Raw genomic sequence first — 14101 nt, 5'->3', positions numbered from 1 at the left:
TTTAGAAAATAAAAGCGAGGGGGAAAAAAATCAATCTGTTATGGGGGGAAAAAAAGTCAGATTTTATATTCAAGCCCAGCGCGTTGCGCAGAAAGACTTCTGCTCTCACTGATTTGCTCATGCTGTACACTGTGGCGTTTCTCTGTCTGCAGATGTAGATGACGGTGTGAAGAGGGAGTATATTCCCGTACCCATCCCTGTACCCGTCTTCATCCCGATGCCTATGAACATGTACGCCCAGGTCACCCCCACTCCAGTCTCTATGCCTCTACCGGTGAGCTCCGTGTTTCATCAACGCATTCACTGTTAAAAGTAAACACACACGCACATATTATGTTGAAGGTGTTTCGGACAGGGAGGTCCAAAGTGAGACCCTCTGAACAATTTCTGGCGGCTGATTTGTAGAATGGAGCAAATCTGGTTTGTAAGCATAGATGGATGATTCAGATGGACACTTTCATCTTTTAGGGCACAGGTCTCAAACTCCAGTCCTGGAGGGCCACTGCCCTGCAACTTTTAGATGTGCCTCTGCTTCAGCACACCTGAATAGAATAATTAGGTCATTAAGGCTCTGGAGAACTGATCTACACAAGGAGGAGGTAATTAAGCCATATGAATCTGGTGTTTTGTACCTGTGGCACATCTAAAAACTTCAGGACAGCGGCCCTCGAGGACTGGAGTTTGACACCCCTGATTTAGGGCAATGTTTTTGTTTTTTTTTTACAGATAAATAACATCATCTTAAAAAATATTGGGCACAAAAATTTGTTTCGCATTTATTAACTACGTTTTTTGCACTGATCTTACATTTTTAGTAACTAGAACCACAAACGTCAACCTAATTTAGTTTGTTATTGAGCAGATAAAATAAAAAAGGCTCAACAAATGTTTTTTTTAAGAATGTTACAAAAGATATTAAAAATTGTGGCCCCCAAGTGCTTTCATCTTAACGACTTTGACCCTTATGATAAAATGTTTGGACACCACCGAAGGATAAATTAAAGAAATAAAGCCTTCTGGAATTGGAAATATTCAAGGCGATCCAATTTTATTAAAACCTAAATTTTGCTCCTTCCAGGTTCCTGTGCCTGTGTTTCTGCCCACCACGCTGCAGGGGGCAGAGCAGATTATTCACACCATGAAAGATATGAAAAGCGAGGCGCCCTCTAATACCTCAGAGGCGGCTATTATCATCGACGACGAGGAGAAACCAGGTGAGAGTCTGCCGAAATGTGCCGAGTCGCACGTGGCTTTGTTGAAGCGCGGACGCTTCAGAAACGAGTCGGCTCAATAAAACCTGCCGGAAGTGTCGACTGTAAGAGTCTGCCTGGTCGAACGTTTCAGATGTGAAGCCGTTGGCGGTGAAGAGAGAGAGTGTTAAGGAGGAATCCTCCAGCTGTGGCGCCAAAAAAGAGGAGACGGTGAAGGAGGAGAAGGAGGAGGAAAAGTATGAGCCTGACCTGGACCTAGAGGCAGACTTCCCTCAAGGTAAACACCGTCCTGACAGCCGGGCCGGCGCTGCATCCACATACTGAGCCTTCCAAAAGTATTCACACCCCTTGGAATATTTTACTTTTTGTGACATCTCTACCTCAGACAGAGCCGTGTAGGGACCTTTGGAGGGGCAGGGGCTCAAAGTTAAAAAAGGTCACATTGAACAAGATCTTAAAACACCGTACAACAACATAGCAACAACCCATATTAATCCAGAATTTAATTGGATCCTACTATATCATTGCCATCATGCAGGGACAATGCAAAGCAAATGTAGTCCATATTTTCCCCAATATACAGATTATTAAGCAGAACGTGGGAATATCATCAGAATAAGCAATAAAATAATCGATAGAATAACTGATTACTAAAAGAATCGGTAGCAGCAGCCCTGTTTGAAAACGACTGAATTCTCGTCTCCTAAAACGGTAAATTGAACTTACGACATTTAAAGATGTCTTCATTCTTTCTCCTCCGACTTCATGATGCCGTTTCTTGACTTGTGTTTTCTAACAAGCCTTTAAGAAACAGCTGGATTTACACTGAGATTGAAGTAAACACACGGGGGACTCTGTTCACTTAGATTACTTCACCGCATCTCATTTCATGTCATGTACCTCAAATTGCTGACGTTTGTGGTTCGGACATGAAAAATGTGGAACATTTCAAGGCACTGTAGCTGTTTTAAGACTCAGGTGTCAAAGGCAAACTTACTGAGTTCTTAAGACTGAATCATTTGAACATTCGGCCTGTGCAACAATCAACACATTATACCTAAAATACCGTTCTGTCACCATCATGGTGTCGGCCAAGCTCCAGGAGTCGCTCTAATTCAATCTGAACCATTACTCTCTGTTCTGTTATCGCACTTCTTGCGTCACATTTTTGTCTACAGAGGAAGAACTGAAGCTTTAGCACATTGCAGCTTGTTTGTTTATTCGGATTTATCCCGTTAGCTGTCTGGTACGCCGCCGGATACGGCCAAAAAATGAAATGTCTTCGTCTCTCAGGTCCCTTATGATTTTCTCACTGACCTTCTCCGTTTCAGTCTGTCACTTAATAGAGCTTTTATCTGGCGCCATCTGAATCTGTCGCTTTCTGGTGGTTCAGGACAACAGCTGAGGCAAATATTTCTCCCTCTGTGGGTTTTTTTTTCTCAGCACTGTCGAGGCTCAATGTTTTAAGGTTTGGATTTTGTCAAGGGATTTGGAAAAGTGCCAGAGTTGTGTCATCATCTCGCTTTATATTTGAGTGTGAAAAACTTTCCTTGCTGCGTTATTGAAGGTTTATTGGGTTATCTTGGACAGTCAGTCCCTGATTGCTCACATACAGGGGAGAAAAAAGTAAAAAAATATTTCATTCAAAACGAATTCCTTGATTTAGAAGGTAGCATTATTTATAACGGAACAACAGATTTGTAAATAAGCAAAAAATAAAAAATAAATTATGCGTCTTTAATGAGAGATGTCAAAGTGTGCCCTATTACACTAAATACTTCAGCTGTACCTAATGCTGAGCTTGTCCTCTGTGTTGGGTTTTGCCTTTGAAAGCTGAACTTATGATTAGAAAGGTAATCTGCAGACAGCTGCATAAAGGAGCTGCGAGTCGATATTTTCCCCCCTAAAATCTGGTGCTCTGTCGTAGATGACTCTGTCTTCAATAGCTGCATTTCCATTACAGCCATTGCAATGGATGTCCCGCTAATGGCAAACAAACAACTTCGCAATTGCAGTGTTTCCATTAAATAAGAAGCGCAACTAAAATCCTTTGAATGCGTTTTGTTCACACGACAAGTCCTTGAAAGATATGTTGCACAGTCATCCTCCCAACACTTCCTGTTGTCTTTTTCTTCATTGGTTTGTGCCAGTGGCATCTGGTTGTTAGTCATGTGACTCGTGTGATGCAAAAAACATTTCCATTGCAGTTTTGACCCAAAAAAAACTATCTCATCCTGCCGGCAAAACTTATCGTTAAGGTTTTTTTTTTCTTTTTTTTTTTAATTGCTGTGTTTTCATTAAGAAAATGTACTTTTGAAATGTCAAGTTGTGTTTCCAATATACAGTCATTGGGAAGCGCAGCTGTAGTTGTAACCTGGACAAAATGTTGGTCAAGTTTATTTGAATAGAAGTTCAAAGAGCTTTAGGTAGCAAAAACATCATCCAGTCACCAATGGGGAAACGAGCAATACACATTACATTTTGTCAAATATCGTCATCAAAATCATTAAGCAAATATAAATAAAATATATCAATCAATGTTAGAGCAGTTTTCCGGTTTTCTGGAAGTTCAGTGGAGAATAAGAACTGAATGCTGCTTCTCCATGTTTGGTTCTGGGGAGTAGAAACCCAAATGTTTGCAGCCTGCAGCATGGAGGGAAAACAATTTGGCCTCAATGTTAGGCTCTTTTAGAGAGAAGTGTGAAGGAAGGACTCAGGATTTCCCTAACCGGTTCCTCATTTTAACCCATTTCTGCATATTTAAACAAAGCGGTGGATAATTCAGCTGGTCTTTTGTGCGTACTGTCCTCAGCGTCGGATCCTGTCCCGGCGCTGGAGGGAATGGACGATGACATGAGCTTTTCTCTGCCTCCGGTCTTGGCAGAGGAGAAAGAGGAGCTGCAGGAATCTGCGCCTCGACCTCGGTCCAGAAGACTGGTGCGTTTGGACGCGAGGACATAACCGTGTTATCCTACAGCAGCCTGATGACTCTGTAACGATTGTGTTACAGGGAAGTAAAAGGCAGGCCGTGGAGGATCTGCCTTCGTCCTCTCCGTCACGTCCAGGCAGCAACTTGGAAGGAAGATCGCTGCCCCTCAAGTCTCGCTACGGCATCAACGCTTGGAAACGCTGGGCACTGTCCCTCTCTGACCAATCAGAAGACACCAAAGAAAAGGATATTTCCAAACCAAGTGAGCTGAACCCAGACATACTCTGAGTATAGAGAACATAAATAAAAAACTAGAATGCAGACATGAAATGAATGGTTTATAAGCTGACATTTACAAAATTAAAAGGTTATGTTGGTCTATTTCAAGGACTTTATTTCTACACACAAGATGCATGTTGATGCTTTAACATCTCCACATTACTGTTAGTGTCAGCTTCGGTTCTGTAACGCCTACAACGTGGGATTTTGATTCAACTTTATATTTGATGCGTTTTTATTTTTACATGTAAAAGGGGGAAAAAAATTAATTTGTTTTGCAAGTGTTTTATTTTTAAATGGGAAGTTGCAGCCTAGACTGTTTTTCATGATTGTTAACAAAGACGTTTGACAAAATACGCTTCCGAACTGCAAAATTCAAAATTAGCTTCTTCTCTTTCTTTTGCTTGAAAAAATTCATTTCTTAAAAATCTGAGAATTAAGTTTAGGATTTAATTATACTGGAAAAAAACAGAATAAGTAACAGAACTTTACAGAAACAAGGTTCCTGCCTGGCCTAAAAGTATAGAGTTTTATTTATTTTTATTTTTCAAGGTTTTGAAAATGACATCAATCAATCAAATTTTATTTGTATAGCACATTTCAGCAGCAAAGCTTTTCAAAGTGCTTTACATCATAACAAACACAGAAACACAATGCAACATAGAATCAACAATCAAAACACGACATTAAGTCAGGCTCCATCAATAAATTTGTAATTGATTACATTTCTAATACAATCCTAAACAGGTGGGTTTTTAGTCGAGATTTAAAAGAGGTCAGTGTTTCAGCTGTAGATTTTTTTTCATTTATTCTTTTATCTAATTGATAAAAACTTAATTTGTGGGGAGGGGAAAAAAAGTGGGATTTTCACTTTTACAGTTTTTAAGCTGGGTATAGTTGGGACACCAAGCAAACTCATAGTTTTGGTATATTTTTTTTCCAAAACTACATAAATGTATTGTGGCTTATAAACTAATTAATTACTCACTTATGTTTGTTGCTTTTTGCTGTAACCTCCCTCGGTCTTCTCCCTCCCCTGACACATAAACACTTAGAGACTTGGAGAACTTTCCTGGTTGGTGGTGGATTTCGCTACAACCTCAAGGAATCTACAGTTATTGAAGACGTCTGATTTTTAGACAACGTGCATTGCTTTCATTATATTGCTCCGCTTTCCCTCCCTATTCTAAAGTTCATTCATAGTAAGAGCCTCTGTCTCTTGCAGCTCGGTCGAAAAGCAACCTGTTGTCGTTGAACGGAGAGGAGCTGAACGCCGCTCTGTCCCAGTTCGTCAGAGAGGTGTGCCGGCCGAACGGGGAGCGCTACTCTCCAGATAGCATCCTCTACCTCTGTCTGGGAATTCAGCAGGTCAGTGCACTGAAATGTTTACCACCAGATCCCACAAAGCTTCAACCACTGAGCAAAAATAACTGGTACAGAAATACCAGACGGATTGACGGTAACCCAGAGATTACTGTTCAACGCGATGTCGGCTCCCAAAAAGCATTTGGTTCAGTGTCCAGGTCAGAGGTGATGCTGGGATGTTTTTGTGTTGTGTGAAGTTAAAAATGTCTGCGTGTCCGCACCTAGTGGTCATGGACGTGAACTGCAATTTGTCAAAATTGCTGATAACATCCAGATAATATAAACGGTTAAGGAGAAAACATTTGGTTAACGCACCTCCTGCACTAACCATCCATGATAACGCACGGGTTACCTCTGTTTTGTTTGTTTTTTTGTCCTGGAAATTAGAGTAAATTGTGCCAAAAAAATCTTTTTAATGCTGTTTTCATGTCGACTGCTTTCACCTGTAATGTAGGCCCTTCTGCTTTCCTGAAGTTGTGCTTTTGGGTTAATCCACAAAAAAACAGTCATTCATAGCTTCACGTTTATCAATAACACACTTTTATTTTTTTCCAAATACAATCATATGAGCTTTTACTTTTTGAGGAATATGAAAATCTAACTTGTAGAGTTGCATGTCGGTTTAGCCGGTTGGCTAAACTCAAGATTTCCTCTCCCATATAAAATACAATAAAATGTTATGCTGCAGGCTAGCAACAAACTTGAACTGAACTCTTTTTTTAAAAATACATTTAATACATTGTTCTTTTTATTTTGTTACTGTAGACCAATCCAGAAAATGCCATTTACAAAATCAGTAAAGGTTCTTTTTTTTTCATGGTATCAGCAAATACCTAGTCTGATCAAGTGTATAAATTAACAATTTTCCTCATTTTACTGGCTCTATTTGTAACAACTGTAATAAAATAGGGTAAACAATTCAATTCTACAATTTTTAAAATAAGCGTAAAACATTAAAACGGCTTTTGCTGACATGGCAGTTCTGTTTTCGGCGGTAGGAACCATGTTTAGGGTGAGTGTTTCCAGTAGGACAAGTTTCGGTGGTGCACAGCCTTTTCCCTCCTCTTCACCCATGTGAGGATCAGATCAGAGCATGGCTGCCGAGAGGAGCACATTTTTATCTAAACTCATCACATGTTGGAGTTTTCTGGCAGAAAAACGTGAGATCTGACTTTTGAGCTTTTTTGATTCAAGTTTTGTTGAACGTTTCTAGAATCATTCAGTTGAAATGTTTCAGTCTTGGACCTGCAGTTATCCTCCCTTTGTTTAAAATATGGTGATGTCATTTCTGCAAGTCTTAAGTGTACTTTTGTTGTGTCCGGTGATTATATCCATTGCTGTTCACATCCTGACCAACTGTGATGTTGACCTTTTTTTCTGAGGACACTAAAGCTTCGTCCGCAGACGGCCTCGGGTCTCCATGTTTGTCCTCTGTACTGATGTGAGCTTTTTTTTCTCTCTCTCACTCTGAAGCATCTTCACGCCAAAGGCCGGAAGGATGATCTGTTCAGCGACCCGTGTTACCAGCAGTTTGGAGAGGAGCTCAACAAGGTGCTCAAAGATTGGCAGCCCAGTGTGCTTCCTGATGGTAAGAGGAGCTGAACTCACAACCTGCACACCAAATCCTACTGCTGGAAAATTGTGGAAAATTGTTTTCACTCCCTTAAATTCATGGTTAGCAGCAGATTTTAAACGTAGCTAGAGCACATGTGTCAAGCTTGAGGTCCAGGGGCCAAATCCGACCCACCATTTCTTTCTATGTGGCCTCTAGACTCCAGAAGGATGAATGAGTAGAACCTTTGAGAGAAGCTATGTGCTTACATATCATTGTATCAATCAAATCAAAGCAGCTTTTATCAGAATATTGGTAAATTACATCAATCAGTCCCTCCGGTTTTTTTTGCAATTCCACGAACACAGAAAATCCTGCAAATCCATAAACTTTTTTTCAATTTTTTAACAGAAATGGAATAAAGTTGTATGAGAATTAAGTCGAAATAATACAAGAATATTACAACTTTATTCTGGTAGCATCACAACTTATTCCCCGAAATGTGATGACTTCATTCCCGTAACATAATGAAGTCATTCAACTTTATTCTTGTAATATAATGACTTTTGTCTCGTAATTTAGTTTAATCGTAATACTGCCCTAATATCTTGTTAAATTAATGTTTAATTTTGAGAAGTATCGAATGAAGACCCAGCTGTTTATAGATATTTGAACCTTTTAGTTGGTTTTATCAATACATTCTGGCCCCTTTGAAGACATTCATGATGTTGGTGTGACCAGACGTGAAAATGCGTTCCACGTCCCCGAGCCAGAGGCTATCGGTGGAACATGTGAAGCTGCGTCTCTGCGTGGCGCCTGGAAACAACATCACCTCTCACTGATAACGCAGTGACATGGTGAAGTGGCAGCATGGCAGGACGCAGGTGTTCCTGTCGGCAGCAGCCGGCCGCACAGAGGCATCCAGCGGGTCATGTCCAGTGATTATAACCTTTCTGCTGTTCACATCCTGATGCTCTGTGATTGCATTTTTTAAGTTATTATGAGGACATGCCGGGGGGTTCCTAGTCTGCCGCACGGCGACCGTAGGTTCCTCGCAACGGTTACCGGAGTGCTTTGTGCTGCGTTCAGGCTCGCTGTGGGGCCGGGTGGAGGAGCAGAGCCTGTGGAGCGGCCGGCACCTTGGGGAGCAGAGTCCGGCCTCCCTGCTCCGCTCGCTGGTCTACCTGAACACCAAATACTTTGGTCTGCGCACCGTGGAGCAGCACCTGCGCCTCTCCTTCGCTAACGTTTACGGGCCCGACACCATCCATCCTGTCAGCAAGGAGCACAGCGTCTGCATCCGCGTGCCCTCCATCCCTCAGGATCACCACGGTAACGCAGCTACCTATGTTAGCTTTCTATCAATTTCTTATGGAAGTGGATGATTTGGGTTTTTTTTTCTAAATCAACATGGTGGCAATACCAAGTTAACAGCTGGTTTAAGACTCCTTTAAACTCCTTTAGTTGTTGTTTTTTCTAGAATATGATTGTTAATAAGACAAATAAGTCTGGTGCTTCGTTGCAAAAGCACAAAATCTCACCAAATATCTTATTACACTTGAAATAACAGAGAACTAACTCACAAGGAACTTTCCAGCAATATATAAGAGCTTGTTTTAAGTAATTCCCTAATATTTGTTAAATCTACAAGCTCCACTGGAAAATGTTGTTTTTTTTACTTGTAACAAGACATTTTTTTCCCATAAGTGAAGAAATCGACCAGATTCTGTTCAATATTTCACTTCCGTTCCTTTCTAAATGCTTTACTTCTATGCTCAGGTGAAGCACAGACAGAATCTAGGAAGAGGAAGCGCAAGCAGACCGAGGTCAAACGGGATGAAAATGAGGCGGGCCACCCGCCTGTCCGCTGCCCAGTACAGAAGCACGAGTGTCGTCTCTACGAGCTCTACAGATCCAAGTGGTAAACACACTTTGATTCATGCGCCGCTTTTATTCTTAAAGTTGTGTTATGCATTTTAGCTGCAGCATGAAAAATCGAAATCCCATTTAAATCACTTAACCGAGATTTAAAGTTAAAATAGGAAACTGTTTGTGTTGAGTTACGAGTATCGGATCCCTTTGATACGATTGTGTACAAATTTCATACCTCAGTATTTACAGAAACCTGAACAATGTAAAGGATTTAGCATAATCTCATTTTACTCTTTTTTTGAAGTAGGGGACTCAGAAAACTTGAGGAAAAATTAGAAAAAAATGCAACAATAAAAATAATCGAATACAATTTTAAGCAGAGGGTAACAACATTTTTTTAAAATAATAATCAAATATATGTTTTAGTAATTACTATAAAATATAAGTTTTAATGTTATTTGAAATTCTGATTGGCTGCCTGTCAAATTTATGGTTTGAGGCTGTATTTATGCTAAACAAATGTAATAGTTATTGAGAATGCAGAAGAAAAATGTGAAAACTTTCTAAACGTTTATGTTTCTTTACATATTTTGTAGAATTGCCTGTTGGTTTGCAAAGAGGGGCCCCCAGTCTGTAACTCATGCTGTTTGAGAGCCCCTGGTATAAAACACAGACAGAAATAGCCTTAAAAAATCAGATCAAACAAACATGGAATCCAGTAAAACCTGGTCAGTCCTGTGATTAAAACTCTTTGCTGTTCACATCCTGAACTTTATGTTGACTGGTCAAAGATGAGGACTGAAAATGTAGCTTCATTTAAAGTTTCTCAAAGTTTTGGACTAGATTTTGTTTTGTCATCCTCTAACTTCTCCTTCACTTCTACCCCCAAACCCCTAATCCTTCCTTCATCCTCCCACCCCATTTGTCTCCTCCTCCGTTTCTCCCTCCCGTCCAGTCCGCCGTTGCTATGGGAGCGCCTCGACGTCTTCTACGTCCAGCCGGACCCCGCCCGCGGCCCCGGCGACCCCGTCTGGTTCAGCTCCACTCCGCTGGAGCGTCAGATCCTAGAAAGCCTCCTGACCAGAGTCCTCCTGGCCAGAGACATTTACACAGACAAGCCACTCCGGGAGGAAGAAGAAGACGAGGAGGAGTGCGGCGATGGACCTGGAGGAGAGTAGCGCCCGCTTTCGGACTCCCGTTCAGAAACCCGACGAGAGCGTTCGGGGTAATCTAATCGTACGTTGTCCCCTTCACCCGTCTCTTATCCTCGTCTCTTCACCGACTCTAGTGACTTACCGTTTCCTCCTGGTGAGGGACGCCCCCGGCGAACAGAGGAAGCTCACAGCGGCCCAGGCTTCTGCCTCAAACAGGAAGTCAGAGGACAAAGCCTTCGATTTGTTTTGGGGTTTTTTTGTTTTTGTTTTAGAACCTGGAGAAAAACGACGGCCACGTAGTTGAGACGAGTAAACGTAGTGAGCCGAAGCTCGTCCTTAACATCAAACACCCCCCCAAAAAAAGAAAACAGTTAAACGGACAGTGTGGATGTGAAGGGATATCAGGATGTTGTTTCCAGAACATGCAAGCTTAAGTTTAGTTACAAACATCAAAGCCATATTTGAGTTTAATTTTCTCGATTCTGAAATAAATTTGTTTGAATTTCGGTTCCTCCCTGATAACGCTGTGAGGGGAGCGGGTCGGCGTTCTCCAAACGCTTTTATACCAAGAAGAACATCAAACATTAATTAAAATATGTCAAATTCCGAGGGTTTTTTTTTCTTTCTTATTTTTAAGTTTTCATCCCACTTGGTTTACTGTTATTGCATTCATACCAGAACTCCACTTGAGAGAATAACATCCTGTTGGTTGGCCAACACACGGACAGCATATGACTTGTTCTGGTTATTATAATGTTAAAACATGAACAGTGTGCTACAGATTCGGAGATGGTTTTATATATATTAGAGATGCACTGATCAGATATTTTGTGGCCAGTTTCTGATGTCCAATTTTGGAAAGTTCTAACTTAATACCAGTTTTAGTCATTTCTTTAAAATCTTCTATTAAAAACACTGTTTTTTTTTTATTTTTATTTCTACTTCTTGACACCATATTTATAGTAAAATAAAATGGCTAAGAAAGAAATCGGGCCAAAGTTACACAGCTTGCACTCTCCATCACTGAAAATCTACATTTAAAGCTTTTTGGTCTGACGCATCTATAAACTAAAAACCCAATTAAAAAGATTGACAGCCTATTTAATTTTTTTTTATTTTTTTTATTCGATTTTGAACATCTAATACGCACCATCTTGAAAGACATAAATTTCAAAATAATTTAATTCTCCATATTAATATCAGAGAAAAGACCAGTATGTTTTCATTAGTCTTCTCAGTTATAGTTCAAGTGAGCAAACAAGATGTCTTCTGTCATCAGTTATTTATACAGGGAGCAGAGGTGACGTCACACCGTGTGAGGGAGAGAACAGTCGATGTTGCACAGCTCTGCAGTCAAAGCATTCCACTATTTGAAAACAAATGGAAAATGATCAATTTACATTTTAAACCTACTTTATTTTAGGGGGCCATCCTTTCCTGTTTGAGCTGATACAATCCTCTTTAGAAGGAAAAAACTGCAACTTTTCTACAATACCTTTAGCTTCCTGTTAGCATTGCTTAAAAAAAAAAAAAGTGAACATCTGGAATGTTTTCTAGAACCTTCAAACATCCTTTGCGCTTCCTCTGACTACTTTTCTTTTGAAATAAAGCCGTACCACGTCATTCGGTATCAACTTCCACACAAAAGAACTGCTTGGTTTTTATGTGGTGTGTTTACTGACTGGGAAAAGAATGGATTTTTAGCTTCCGCTGGTTTGGAGTCGATGAATGAGTGAAATCGGCCTATTATTCCAGCAACCAGACAATTTCTTGGTGCATCTCTAATATTCTCCACTGTTTGTGAGTCTTTTAAAACGCCTCTTTAAACGAGTGAATCCTCAGATTTTGGCCTGTACAAGGGAACTGGTTTAATTATCAACATCATAAGAGGAATCCAGACTTGTACATTGCAATAGATGGTCAAAATCGACACAAGAAACTCAGAAATGCAGAATTTAATGTCAGCCAGATTATTTAGTTTAAATTAGATTAAATAAGCTCCCATTTATCTTAATTTCAGAATGTCCAGTTGGCTAAACTTGTCTGTGAAAAGCGAAGGGAGGAAAAACATTTGCTCAAAATAGCATCGCTAGCACAAGGCCAACTGAACGGCATTTTCTGTAGCGATCGACTTACGTTGACGCTTGTAAAGGGGCTACTTTGACACATTCTTGAGAAATGTCTTTAGGAATCAGAGTTTAGGTTTTTGGGGGTTTTCTCCCAGGTAAAAAGAAAGAAACCAAGTCGTCAGGATGACTCTGAGGTCACGAGTGCTTGAAAATCAACAATGTGATGTTCTATCATCTGTTGTTTCACTTCAGGTTTCTGCACACTCTTTAAAGGTGGTATTGTAAAGTCATCTTGTTATTTTTTTTTGTTTTTGTTTTTTAAAGTTGTATAACGTCTGCATCGACTAGGCTGCCTTACCTTCCAACATGCTGTGTCTCTATTGGTTCACCCTCGCTCGTGTGATGTAGCATTACCAGAGTACCAAACCCAGACTGTGTGTCATAAATGCGTCCGATTCAGGTTGGTTATCTCGCACATCGCCAACACAGGAAAAACAACTGCAGCTTGCAAGCCTGCAGGATTAAAACTGTCTTTAAAACTTATTTATTCCTTTTTTTTTGTTTTGTTTTTTTTTTTTTTCGTTAATATGTTGGGATTTTGCGGCTGCCATTTTCTTTTTCACTTTGTTTTCACTCATTAGTTGCTGCTGTCTGTCCTGCGGTGGTGAAGGATCCCGTGAAGCATGAAGGATGAGGATGGTTTGAATACGGAGCACTTCTTTCCGAGTCTCCCATTTTCCTGACACTTTTTTTTTTTATAGACGTCTAGTACTGCAAAGTAAAAACTTTTGTTGTAGCAAATTAATTGAATATTTTTTATTCGAAACAGTTGAGTTAGACTGTTTTGGGTTTTTTTCTACTTGTCTCTTAAATTTTTTTTTTTTTTTTTTTTTTTTTTATTGTGGAGCTAAAACTCTCAGACTTCAGGCTGTTTCTCCTGTTACGTCAAACTTGCCTTGTGTGCGTATTCCCAGTCCCTCGGACTGTGACGTTCTCTGAAGAACAGACTGTGTTTAGAGGTCTGGGTCTGCAGTGAACACACACTATGGCGGTGTATTCCCCAGGGAGAATATTGGTCAGGTGGCTCCATGCAGCTTAAAAATCCAAACATTCAAATTTTCAGAGGAAACCAGTTAACCAGACTGATTTTTTTATTATTATTATTTGTTGTTTTTTTCCCCTTGCTGGACTGAGAGGCAACAACCAAACCTGCCACTGGTTTGGCCCTGCAGTACACGCTGTGGCTGGCTTTAACGCCTAATGTGAATGTGCCTATCTGTATATAGTGAAAGTGAGTGACTGTGACCTGAATCTGATGCTATGTGTATGGGCTGTTCTGCCAATACGGTTATGTTTAATAAATGATTTCCTTTTTTCTAACCAGACTTGTTTGTGATGCTGTTTTCAGGCGTCTGCTTACTTGTCACTTTTTAACTTTTGCTTTTTAGTTAAGTTTTGGTTGGTAAAGTAAGATCCTTTTTAAATTCAGTGAAGTTGGTTTGCATCTTCAGGGCACATTTGCGTGAAAACGTTGGTTTTTATGGCCACGTGTGTGTAATTGTGATTTAGACTCTAAAGTTGACTGCTGATGTTGCTTTAAAATAACTTGGGAAAACTTTTCTGAGTAAATAATATGCAGAGTTTCAGGATGGATTGCTTCTCAATGAGTT

General features: G+C 40.2%; 1 protein-coding gene across 1 annotated transcript in view; it reads left to right on the top strand.

The window, feature by feature from the left end:
- The window catches only part of zmym2 (zinc finger MYM-type containing 2), a 37188-nt gene extending 23372 nt beyond the window's left edge, over positions 1-13816 (top strand). The window contains exons 16-25 of the mRNA XM_023336888.1: positions 153-274; positions 1079-1214; positions 1345-1488; positions 4024-4148; positions 4222-4402; positions 5645-5787; positions 7258-7372; positions 8426-8668; positions 9116-9257; positions 10164-13816. Of these exons, the coding sequence (XP_023192656.1) occupies positions 153-274; positions 1079-1214; positions 1345-1488; positions 4024-4148; positions 4222-4402; positions 5645-5787; positions 7258-7372; positions 8426-8668; positions 9116-9257; positions 10164-10386 (1574 nt within the window). The 3' untranslated portion in view covers positions 10387-13816. The remainder of the gene's footprint in view (positions 1-152; positions 275-1078; positions 1215-1344; positions 1489-4023; positions 4149-4221; positions 4403-5644; positions 5788-7257; positions 7373-8425; positions 8669-9115; positions 9258-10163) is intronic.
- The last annotated feature ends 285 nt before the right edge of the window (positions 13817-14101 follow it).

The sequence above is a fragment of the Xiphophorus maculatus genome, chromosome 7 (genome assembly GCF_002775205.1).
Source record: "Xiphophorus maculatus strain JP 163 A chromosome 7, X_maculatus-5.0-male, whole genome shotgun sequence".
Lineage (NCBI taxonomy): Eukaryota > Metazoa > Chordata > Actinopteri > Cyprinodontiformes > Poeciliidae > Xiphophorus > Xiphophorus maculatus.
Note: the sequence above shows the minus strand (reverse complement) of the source record. Positions and strands in the feature narration are given on the sequence as shown.